At 39.8% G+C, this 13,062-nt stretch overlaps 1 protein-coding gene across 3 annotated transcripts in view; it reads right to left on the minus strand.

The window, feature by feature from the left end:
- The window catches only part of PIGN (phosphatidylinositol glycan anchor biosynthesis class N), a 99,900-nt gene that overhangs the window by 55,603 nt on the left and 31,235 nt on the right, over positions 1–13,062 (minus strand). For 2 of the 3 annotated variants that reach the window (XM_040073427.2, XM_040073434.2), the window contains exons 8-12: positions 9,581–9,697; positions 5,102–5,142; positions 3,514–3,573; positions 2,337–2,429; positions 388–443 (exon numbers count right to left, since the gene is read on the minus strand). In XM_040073427.2, the coding sequence (XP_039929361.1) occupies positions 388–443; positions 2,337–2,429; positions 3,514–3,573; positions 5,102–5,142; positions 9,581–9,697 (367 nt within the window). Of the gene's footprint in view, positions 1–387; positions 444–2,336; positions 2,430–3,513; positions 3,574–5,101; positions 5,164–9,580; positions 9,698–13,062 lie in introns of all 3 variants that reach the window. The other variant, XM_040073417.2, reaches the window with a different exon arrangement.

The raw sequence follows: 13,062 nt of genomic DNA on the forward strand, positions 1-13,062 counted from the left end.
ATTATTCTTAGTTCAACTTTTACATATATACAAATGAACAGATTGCACTTCCCAAAAAATGCTGAAATAACCATAGCAAAAAAATAAAAATCAGTGCAATCTATATAGCTATACTGTCAAAAAAGCTTAAGACAAATAACCCTTAATGGAAAATTAAATGTAAGGAATAGATTTTAAAAAATAAATCGATCGCAAAGTTCTGGTGAGAAGTAGCAATTAATTGCATAGAGTCCTAGTGCAAAGTTTCATAGTCAGATAAACACTACCATCTAAAAAAAAAAAAAAAAGACTTAAAAGACTCAATGTGCTGTTGCAGCTCATTGAAATACCAAAGTAAGTGATAAGAAACCATCAGGTAAAATACACGTAGTTTTTACAGACACTTACTTGAATGGTGTGAACAGAAATGACAACGTAGTTTCCTTTTTCTGATTCATTTTAACCTGCATAAAAGAGCATTAAATCATTACATGCAAGTTGCAACAGGACTAAAAATTGTATCAGGAATTAAACTACAAAAAGTCACAGAAGATTTCTAAGACTTTGGAATAGAAATTAAATTACACTGTCAATATGCTGTCTATGAAACTGGGTGTTATACTCCAGTATGCACAACTCCTCTGGGTCCCTGGAAATTGAGACCTGCTCTCAAGTAAATAAAATAAACCATGCTCCAACCACTGCTTTTCTCAGAAGGACTTCTACAGTTTGCAGGATAAAAGGAAGTACTAGGAATGCTACCAGGCTTCAGTGACAACCTCCCTCAATGAAACCAGCACCATTTATGTCAGACAGCTACCAATACACCGCAGCAAACACTGCCAAAGCAATGCCGTACATCAATTAACCTGCAAATAGACAAAACCAGAAGGTTTTGATGCCATTAGAGCCACTTTGTCCAACGTCCTCAAATACATCTTTAAGGCCACTGCAGCTGCCTGACTCAAGTTTGACTGTTGGCATAACGTGCAGTCAGGAACTTCCTAAGCATACTACTTGTAAAACCTGACAGCTGAAAGTAGCAGCCCACACATTTCATCCTATCCATCCAAGGCAACATCATATCCAGGGAGCACAAATTGTGGTCAGATCAGTCCACCACAGGAAAAGTAAAAATTCCACTTGGCACATCTAAGCCAGTGCGCTACTTCTGCTTTAGCAGAGAACCACAAAGGAAATTCAGACAGGATCAGTCCAATACAATGCCAAAAACAAGCCAACAACAACGATAACCTAGCATTACAGACCAACAAAACAAAAGTAAGCTCAAAGGAAAGGAGAAGCAGAACTACATTGTTTTTAAAATAATCTCCAAGATGCCAATTTAACTGAAAAATATCTGAGCCATCCATAATTCTTAAAGTAGAGGTCTTCCAAATGCAGAGGTGATATCATCATGCTTCCAACTTCACATCCGACCCCACCAGTCACTTTCCCTGTTACATGCCAGCTCTCCCCCATATTTTTGAAAGTGATTCTGCTGCTGACACTGCCACCCTGGTACCCACACCCTTGTGAACCTGGCATTCACAAAGGGACAGAAGATGCTGAAGGTGCTAATCTTGTGCAAGTCATCTCATGCTAGTTCATTGTTTCACTATAACAACAGGAATTTCCAGACAGGATAACAGTTCATTCGTGTCTCGGCTTCTATCTGTGGAGGATGGTTTTCCCTCAGAGCATTTCGATGCCTTGCCAAAACCGGGATTTTGGACAGTTTCTCACTCCACTGCTTAGTGAAACAGAACCTTTTCTGTTTGGACTGCTCATTCTCATAATGTAATATCCAATATTAAATGAATCAAGACAGAGAAGCCAGAGATGAACACTTGCAAAGCAAAACAACAGATATAACAGCATTAGCTAAAAGTTAATTAGGCCACTAATTTAATTTCTTTAATGCACAGGAGCCTATTACCTTTCTGATCTGTTTGTGCACTGACCCTGATTTAAGGCCTTGTCTCCCAGCCCTCATTGCAAAGGTACTATTTTCCCTTGCCAGTACCAGCATTCAGATTCTACCTACATACTGCAATCAGGTTTGCATTAACACCAATAAATAACACCTTTTTGTTAAGAAGCAAGAAAAAAGTTATTCATTCTCCTTACAAAAAAAAACAAACTCAAAAAAAACCCAAATCTGTTTATTAAAGTCTTTCAAACTTCTTCTGATAAGTCTCACAGCTATTCAATCAAATGAATGTGCATTCAATTTTCATCCTTTCAGTTTAGCACACTATGTATAAGATAAATCATACTTTCAAATCAAATTACTTTACACACAGCAATAACTATTATTCAAATAAGTTGGGCTTTTTTACCCATATGCTTAGTACCTTAAATTGCTCAAGAATCTGAACAGCATTGGTAAACATGCTCTCTGCTTTGAAAAGAGCACTACTGTTCAGATACTCCAGAGGCAGGGTTCCCTGAGGAAGAAAAATACACATAATAAATACAAAAAAAATTAAGTTAAATAACAGGAATTTCTCTTAACTGAATTGCTGGCCAAATAAGCAGTAAGAATACTTCAAATTACTCATGAAATAACTCATGTAACCGAAAGCAGCTGAAATAATTCATGCAACTCCTTTGAAAATACTCTTCTCACATAGATTTGCAACATCACAGGGATTGTTTGTAATATCTCAGCTTCTACAGGAATGCAAAAAACGAACAACAAAAGTTGGTACTAAACTATATACTACAAAATAATATAAACTCAACCTGTAATCAGCAGCCATTTTTCATACCCCTAAAAGTTTGCCACCCAAAGCCTCAGGTGGGCCTGACTCAATCCAGTAGTTGTGGACAAGGAGCAGTTCCCGTGCCACCCTGTGTTGGGCAGCCTTCCTCACCCAGCCAGCAATGAGTGCAGGACAGGAGGACAACCCCTGGGGGAGAGTCTCCAGAAGGAATATTTCAAAATAGGTCTTTTATATGTGCAACTAGCAGCATGACAGCACACTAATGAAATGCTAATTGTCAATTAGGTATTTACGAGGTGACTTTTGGACTATGTAATAATACATGAGAGAAATTAAAAGAAAACGTCATCTCACTGTTCTCTAAATTAGAGGCACAAGATAACATCTGAAGTACACTAGTTTAATCAAGAAATAATTGAACATTACATTGCCAGAACTAGCTTGTTTACAGGCTTAGCTTTTGAATAACACATGATTTTGATCACAAACCATATTACATTTTTACCATCCCTAAAAAACAAAGGAACAAAAAATTTTATATAGCTCAGGAGTATAAAGTTGCAGATAACAAATGGACCAGCTGCCTTTCCAATTAAAAGCCCTATACAATACATTAAAAGATTTAAGTTTGTACTCCAAACTAAAGATACACACATAAAATTAAAACAATAAGCAGTCTTCACACTCTATCACAGTTTTACAAATCTGAAATCCTTCTCACACACATCAAAAGTCTTGTCCCCAACACCTCTTCCTCTATGGTGAACAGATTTTTATAACTTAGAAAAACATTTGTACTTCTTACCACAGAGTTCAGGGGGAAAGGCACACCAATAAGGGAAGCCATCAGTGGTGCTATATCAGCCTGTGCAAACAGAAGCAACCCCATTTTAACACAGTTTCAGCCTCTAGAGCTAATAAATCCAGCTTAATTTTAACATACCTACATTTGTAAAAGATAATTATGTAATACTGGCAAGTTATACACACAACTCTCCTTAATATTTTTTTTTTTTTTGCTTCCAGAAGTCATGGCATGATTAGATGCAAAATGTGAAGCTCCACTGCTAATCAAGCTTCAAAAAATACATTTTGTTTAAAAAGCAAATATAACCACCCCAGTATTTATTTGCAGGAAATCAGAACCTCCTTTACTACACTCAGAGAGGCATACCACTTTTTATGACTATTTATATAACCAAGAACATTAATTTCATATTTACAGTTTTAAGCAGTACACTGGATATACTGCTCTTCACAACATTCTTTATCCTATGCTTCCACAGCACAGATTACTCACCTTCTCCCCTTCAGAGGGAGTTTCTGCAGCTTTTTAATGTCCTGTCAGCCCACAGAAAGGCTCTTCAATCTACACCAAGGCATCTCATAAAATAAATTACCATTTCCTTCCACCTTGTGATAATAAACACTGCCTCTTACGAGGTCTATATTTTCCTTTAATATAAAACTACACACCAAAATTCTTTGTTTCCCCAGCATAAATCTGAACAAACTACACTGAAATCACAGGCATTGCACCAGCCTTAGATGTACTGGGCAGACTCCAAACCATTATTTGTAGAGAACAATACACTTGGAATGTAATGATAATTAGGAGTCTTGTTTGCTATTTTTACCCATAGTCCCACATGTCTTACAGGACAAAAGCTCTATCTTTGGTAACTCCATTATCCAGGACAAAGCAATACTCAAGACTCTTCTATACAGTCTCAAAACAATATTGCCATAACTCCCTACCAACCCTGAAAGGCAAACTAATCCCTAATTTTGTACCAGGGCTTTGCTGAAAGCAGCTGATCCAGAACATTCCCAATTCAAACCTCCTAGCATGAGATTATTTCCCTTGTTTGAGTAGGTTTGAAGCCTGTTATTCATATATTGGGTTTTGCAGGATGATGAAGCACCACAGTTCAAAAAAGCATGACTAATATAGGATCAAAGTTTACCTTCTTTTCTTCCTGTTTACCTTCTTTTCTTCCTTTACAGTACTAATTGTCTAAATTGCAAAATATCCACAATCATAGGTGAGAAAAATCCCCTTTTTACCACTATAGCAAGAAATGGTTTTGATTTAGTGACAGCAGCTTGAGGGACCTGTATACTGTATACTGTACTGCACTCTTCCTTACACCCTTGTGGGATCACTTAAATAAATGATAGAGTAATGCATCTTCAGGAGAAGTTGTGTGCAGCTGTCACACGTCAACAAGCAATTTAAACTTACCCACATGATGTTATTGTGGTTCCTGTTTCTAGGGAAGTGGTACGTTGGTGTGATCATTCATTCAAATTAGGTAAAGTACTTTAAATGACACAAGAATCATAGTTTAAGGTGAAAATGAATGAACTATTAAATTAGGTATGTTTGATACCTGATTGACATCAAGCCTCTTCAAGTTCTCCAGTTTCCATTCTGCAAGAAACAACAGAACACCTGAACAGCTAATTACACAGATTTGAAAGGACAGTTCAAAATCAGTTGACATTTAGTATCTTGTTGCCATTTTCTGTAAATTGTTGGTACTAAAGAAAATTATGATTTTACATTAGGATGCTAGCTCAAGAAGGGCCACAGATGGAACTCAACAGGCAGAAACAACAAAATGCATTCACTTCAGTTCACATTTTCTTTTATCCAGCAGGATAAATTACTGCCTGCAATTGTGACCTAGATCAGTAGAAGAAAGGCCAAGGCTTTTATTTTTTTCAGCACAGTGATGTATTATCTCCTGTGCCAACTAAAAGAATCAAACTCAGATTCAGGAGATTTATAGAATCTCTTCAATAGTTTGTAAAAAAAGGCTAACCCAAGTTAGCCTTGCACTGGTACAGCATGGTACAAATATTAGATCCTAAAGCTTTGGCACATCATTCAAAAACCTGGTCAAAAATTATATTTTCCTACTCTACAGTGGCCTCTAAGGAAATAAAGAGAAAATTACCTGCTTTCTTTGGGGGTGGAGAGTTATTTAAAAACAGAGTTTAGCAAGATTCATTCTTGTTTTTTTCTTTCATACATCTGTGATATTGCATACACCAAAATTATTTTCAGCAATTAGTTCATACCACTGCTACCTTTGGGGGTCTGAGTACAAGTCTGCTGTTATTTGGTCCCACAGGCACCCTGAAGAGCAGACCTGTACTTCAACAGTAGCAAGAAAGCTACCGGGAGTTCCCATGGCAACGCAGGGGAAGTATTAGCAGCATTCATCATCAATTCCGCTAAACTCACACCTAAAAGAACAAGTTTGCTTCCCTTTTGCTTCCCAGAAAAGGAAATGGATTTATATTTCTAGAAACAGACTCTTACCCATGTTTCTATTATATAAATGAATCGCCTGTTTTCCTTTTAAATATAATTTTCCAAAGAAAAACTTTGGAAAACTGTCTGTGCACACACAAAATGTGCCTAAGGTAGGAAGAAACCATATCTCTGCTACAGAAAACATCTCTTTGCGTCTGAAGTTTTTTCTCTACACGCATCCTACTCGGATATTCCCAAATGGAGAACTGAAGGCATCTGCTTTGGACCAGGAGCCACAGGACACTGAGCCCAGGAACTCCTAAGGACTGGGACACACCGACAGACTGGCCAGTGCAGGCTGTACTCCCAGGAGTGAGGCATCTGGGCTCTACGTGCTGCCCACGCTGGTTTAGGATTCCAGCTCTCTGTCTAGGTGTCCTGCACAGTGCTCAGCAGTTTGCCACCCACTTTATAGAGGGGGGGTTTTGCCTCTATCCTGCCCTGCTTTTACTGCAGCCTGCTGGGCTGTCAGATGCAAACAGTCCAGGGAAACAGCAGGGAAGTGCCAGTTCAAAAAGAGGCTGAGGATGAGGCTACATGAACCAAAGAAAATCAGACATAAAACCTCACAGAAGCCAAACTACTGGAGGGTACACTGAGCTCCCTCAGCTGTGGCAGAGCAGGCTGAGCCCCTCCAAACCAGGCTTGTGTATAATTTCATCAAGCATCCCACGTCGTGATGCCTCACTGTCCCTTCGCAGGGCACCAGCGCTGACACCTCGGGAAGGCTGACCTAGAACAGAGACTGGACAGAGCTAAGACAGAAAAATAGGTATTTATAAAAAGGCCTTTAAGGATATACCTTGGGCAGTACAAGAGCCTGGCCAGGGCTACACCCAAGGTGGTCACAAAATGGATAATTAGTTACAAGTTCTCACACTTTTATAAGTTTTGGTCTATTTGCATATTGGGTTTAATTGTCTAATTACAGCTTCAGGTTATAAAGTCCCATCCACCTTGTTTTCCCTCTTCAGTCCACCTTTGTTTATGCTTTTGAGCCTGAAAACTTGTAACAGTTGTCCTTGCATCCGGAAAAGTACTTGTTTTGTCTACCTACTCTGTGAAGAGAGCTTACTAACACCTTCATGTGAGGCTCAGAACTACACCCCTAAGAAGCACAGAATCTGAAAAACATGGAAGCTATAACTTGTGGCATCAGTGCCTTCACCCACAAGCTCCTCTGGGCTTGTGCCTCAGGGCCAGCTATCAGTCCATGAGGAGCTAGAGAGCAGTTCTGTATTCTCTTCCTTTCTGAAGAAGGGTCAAACCCATGGCCAAATGGGTAATACCACATGTTGCCCACAGGATGCAAGGCTGCCATAACAAATCTCTCCAAGAGGATTACGTGACCGGGCCTGAGGGAAGGCAGAGCACAGGTGACAAAACTGATGAGGAGAAGGCTGTCAAACCAGAGCAGACTCTGTGCTCTTCTGGCCATCCAAGGAGCACATTAATCTCTGTGACAAACTGGACAGGGTAAGTCCTGCCTTTTGGCACTGCCTTTGGGGGGTAAGAACCCTCCATGGCAACAATGAGAAGAAAGACAATTCACTGAGCTGCCTACAGACTGCTTGCACTGAATAGAGAATAAGAAGCATTAGAAACATTCTGTCAATATTTCCATAAACACTTAACTCAGAGAAATTAGAAAGGATTGTCAATAGATGAAAGAACTTGAACATTGGAACGTGCAACTAGAAACGTAAGCCTGACACCTGCATACGTCAGTGACACAGCAGTCTTGAAAACACCCTCCTCCCCTGCACACAGTCACAGCTGCAGCTGTATGGAGCAGGAAAGACAAATCCAAAACATTTCAAGAGAACTCGTTTAAACAGCTTTTCTTATTTATGTTAACTTTGTGAAAATATCTGGGATTGTAACAATGGAGTAGCTGAGCTGTATTAACCTGTGCAAGTGCCAAGTTCCATTTCAACCATTTTCTCTTTACTTCTAAGCTATGTAACCTACTAGCAGCTCTAATGTACTACCATAGAGAGAACAGTCACTTTCTAAGAAGATACTTACTACTCAAATAGAAATTCAAGCTCCCAAGATTCTCAGAGCATCTCAAATCTTCAATAGAGATCATCCTTGGCAGTCAAGAATCTGTAAGGTTAGTGTCTAAACAAAAGCAACAACGTGCTTGACAGATGCAAAGCTAAATGAACAGAGGAGTTTCTGATGTTTGCTTTGGTATGCTCGGTTTTTTTGTGTGGTTATTTGGTTTGCTGGGTTTTTTAACCATCAGAAGGAAAATATGAGAAGCAGGCACAGCAGGGTGCACTCAAATGTTGTCATTTAAGTAAATACACATTGCCTAACAGATGAGGGCCAGATAGCTTTCCCTATTGTGCACCCACCTGGGGAGTCATATTTGCTCATAGTTTTTGAAATCTGTCACACCATTTTCATCATGACTTGAAGTCAAATGCTGAGGTTTGTACTAAAGCTGCTGAGAATCAAGGAAACTGACAGATGTAAAATTCAGCTATTACAACACACATCAACCCTTACAGATCAACCTTTAGGCATCAAATGTCCTTAGAAGTCTATCAGATCAGCCATCACGGACACCAGAATCAGCTGTTTTAATCTGTTACCTTTTTTTTCTACAACTCATTTTCAATTTTATCATAGATGTCACAGTTTTATAGCAGCAGTTAGGCACAAAGAGTGAAATGTTAGCACTGTCTATTTTTGAAATGACCTAATCTGTTACCAAATACCTTCTCGAGAGCAGGGCGGAGTTAAAACCTCAGAGCTGAAGTAACTTTTGCCTGTTTTCTCTAATGTACCTTGACAAACAACCCAATAAAATAGGAAGTCATTACCTCATTGATCATGAGCAACAACCCAAGACTCAAGGCATCTTTAGAAACAGAGCAGGCGACAAGAATGGGGCATGAAATAGAAACAGCTTGAACAATTTAATCAGGTCTTAAACACTCTCTAACCCCATTGATATTTCAGTAAGACAGTGTTTATTGCATTAGGTATGTGAAAAAACAAAAATTCATTCTTTTTTAAAAGAGTTTACTCTTAAATCAATTGCAAAATGGAAAAATAACAGTGAAGAATCACCCTCTTTCACTAAGAAAAGCTGTTTACATTTGCACAACAGCTAAAAGGATGCAAATGAGAAAGAGACAGCCCCTGGAAAGTCCACAGGGTTGTGCTGTGAAGTTAGAAAGGCCTTAGAACTCATCAACTTATCATGTTTCTGTACAAATAGCATTCAAGCTCTGGGAGCCTTCCTAAAAATTAAGTCTCCTCTGGAACCAAGTTTTAGGAGCACGAATAGCCTCCTGTCAACAAAGAGAAAATGTTCAATTCCATGATTAGAAAAGAAAACTGACTGATGTTATGTAGCCAGTTTTGCAGTAGCTTCCTTAGGCATCCCTGCCACCTTTTCTTTACAGACCCACACAAAGCAAATCATACTTGCTGAAATTGAACAGGAGTTAGTGAAAATCAACAGGTGTAATGGTTAAAAACACCCCAGTTTCCACCAGAATATTTCATTTCAGTTTTATACTTTACCTACCTTTCAAAAAATTGTCTTCAAAGAACTGGGATGTAACCCTCTGTGGATAATTTACCCCAGCACCCCAGACAATCAGTGGTGTTAAAGTTTCTGAGAGATGACCAGCTCCATGGGATCCTAAGACACCAAACAACAACAACAACAACAACATTGAAAAAAAAAAAGAGAAACTTTAAGACATGATGTAAAAACAAACAAAATCTACACGCAATAAAAATATGCACACGTGCACTAAGCTCTTGTTACAGACAACCTATTCCAGCTTCATTTTTATGTCACTAACAATAAAAGCTAAATTCAAGTTACAAGTTGGGAAATCAGTATCAGTGAAGTAAAACTTTTTATATCAAAACCCCCAAATTTTTATCATACAGAAACAAAAGCCATAGTATTTTTAGAGCCTCAACATATAGAGGAGTTACCAGATCAAAACATGTACACGTGCTTATCCTGAACATCTCAGTGAAGCCAGGAATGCCTAATTTCAGTAATATTAAGCACATGTGAAAAAAAATTATATAGAACTGATCCCTGAATAAGAATTAGACTTAGACTTCAAACCAAGAAGCAATGTGCATTGCAACTGTCATCCTTCCAACAGTGACCAAAGTTCATTTTTAAGGTTTTAAAGTCTAGTAGCACACTCCTTAAAAATTGATAAAACATCACTTTCATCCCTAGGAAAATTTATTCCCTCCAGATTAACATATCAGCCACCAAAAACTGAAGGAAGGTTGAAAACTATAACATCTCAGCAGCAGCTGTACTAAAGCAGGAGCCACACAAGCTTGAAAGAAATGCTGGGATTGAGCCCCATGGGTGAGGTACCAGAGCAGTGAGATAACCCAGCCTCAAAGGAAGGACTTTGCTATACAAACCCATGTGGGTCACTGCATGGTCCTACAATATTATACATTTTCCTTGTATTTGCATAGACACATGCTCTTCCCTGTCTATAAACATATATTTTAATAAATACAAATGATAGAGAAAGCACACTGTTGTGCAGCCCTTAAGGCTAGTCCCAATTTCATACCCAATTCTGTCTTTAAAACAATCACTGTGGCACAGCTGAAGAGCCAGTTTTGCTTACTTAATTCAGCCCAAAGCTTAAGAACACAGTGGTCTGGGAATTGGATTTCTGCTGTTCATCAGGGGGCACTCTCTGGGCTCAAAAACCAGCAACAACTGCTCTTCTTCGAAGAACTTGGGAAAAGAGTTTATGGAGAGAGCACTTCCTGTATCTTCCAGGGACCAGGGATTATTTCTGATATCACTTATATTCTTATTACTGCAGGAGGAAAGTGACATTTTGGTGAGTTTACATTTTAGCCAAGCCACCAGCTCCATCAGCATTTCACTTAGATTCTGCCTCTATGAATACACTAAGACACATAAAGCTGAGGGAAGCAGCTGTACCCACTCCCTCCCTGTTATAAAGAAACAGGTTTCAGCCTGATCTGAAAAACAAGAGGGGAAGAAAAATAATTCTTTTCAGCCAGGTAAGTTCCAGGTTCCACCCCCAACACTCTCCAAATAGACTTTTTCAGGGGAAAGGGGGGAAAATGGTGCTGTTGTTTAGCTGCATGTTCCATAGTCCAGGCACACCCCACAGGCACTTGTGCCAGGATGGGAGCAGGAACAAGAGGCCAGGGTATGGAATGCCCTGCATTGGTGGTCAGCAATTCCATCTGACATGAAATTAAAGCAAAATCATGGGGTCAGACTGAGAAAGCAAGTGACTTAATTGGCTTTTGCCAGCAACCACAATGTTTTTGATCGTGGCTAATTCAGATCATACTCTTTTCACTAATAGGCACCCCCATCCTTCCAATGTTTAATTTGTTTTATAACTGGTGCACATCCCATTCTGCAAATAACCACTGAAAGGCTGCAGCAGGGAACAATACTACCAAGCAGCTCAAAGTAAAGCTCCTGAACTATCCTTCAGACAGCTCACAATGGGCCTGAGCAGAACCTGGGTTTGCTCTTGGATTCACCAAAATCAGCTTCAAAGATATTAACACTTCTGGCACAAGATGAAGCTTTTCCTTCAAGACAGAGATGACAGAAAACTATGACAGAGCAGTGGATCTCAAAGCCTGAAGAAGTTACTCCTAACACCTTTTACTCCCCTTTCAAAGGATCCAGTATATAATAACACCCCTGCAGCTCATTCTGGCAGTGAGGAAAGCCAACAGCACCCCAGGCAGTGTTAACAGGAGAATGGTACAGGGAAGGGATTGTTCTCCTCTGTTCAGTACCTGTGAGACAACCTCTAGACACTGGATCCAGTTTGGGGCTCCTCTGGTACTGGAAAGGCACCCATCATCTGGAATGGTCTCAGTGAGGAGCACTTGCCCTGTGAGAAGCAGCTGAGGGACTGGGACTTGTTCAGCCTGGAGAAGAAATAGCTTTGGGGAGAACATACCAGAGCAGCCTGCCTGTACCCCACTGTGAGGGGGTTTGAGAGAGGATGGAGCCCGAGCGTCGCTGTGGTGCACGGTGGGAGCATGACAGAACAGGCGTCATTTGGAAACAAAGCAAGTTCAGACTGCAGATAAAGAAAACCTTTCCCCCTCCATGAGAGCAGGCAAGCAGCAGAGCAGGCTGCCCAGAAGGGTTACAGAGGCTCCATTCCTTTGAGTTTTTAAGGGGCCTGCTGAATAAAGCCCTAGCACCTGTGTCTGACCCCAAAACTAATCCTGCCTTGAGCAGGTGGTTGGACCTCCTGAGATCCCTATGATAATATACATATACAAATAAGTGTACATACACACCTCTTCCTTATAAAAAAATTATGAAATAACCTCTTGAAACATACAAAAAATATAACAGAATTAAAATTTTATTGCAAGTGGCAGTCTGCTCTACAGTAAATAATATTCAAAATGCACTATTTTGCAAATGAATAGAAGGTAATTTGGCTGATTGAATAAATATACAAATATTTTTTGTTATCTCTGATGACAGAAAAATCTGCATCCCTTCAACTGAAAAACTTTAGGATTTCATACCCAGAGTAAAATGATGACAGATGTTTTGCCATAACCATGCCTGGAGCAGCCTTGGTTCAAAAGCATCATAGCAGCTGCAAACCCACAGCACTGGAAGAGAGACTTAGCACTTTCACTGGCTGCACACAAGGACAGGAGTGTTCTTAAGACTCTTGAAAAAAGAAAGAGCCAGGGAAAAACGTCTAAATGAGCTTACCACTGTAAACTTTTCTCATCTGCCCTCAAAGCATTTGGCCATTGTGGCCATACCCTTCACAAGTCTCCTCTGTGGGTATCAGCATGGTTGACCCCTGCCTCACTCTCCTCTCTGTACTCTCAGCTCCTTCACCTGTCTCCAGCACCAGAAGAGCTTCTAATCTCCTCTAGAAAGGTCACACAGTAGTCCCATCCTTTCTGCTGTGCTCAAAAGGCTGAAATAAGCAAAAAAGATTATGCACCCCTCAAAAAAAAAATCTCTCCCTGTAA

This window comes from Hirundo rustica, chromosome 1, assembly GCF_015227805.2.
Source record: "Hirundo rustica isolate bHirRus1 chromosome 1, bHirRus1.pri.v3, whole genome shotgun sequence".
Lineage (NCBI taxonomy): Eukaryota > Metazoa > Chordata > Aves > Passeriformes > Hirundinidae > Hirundo > Hirundo rustica.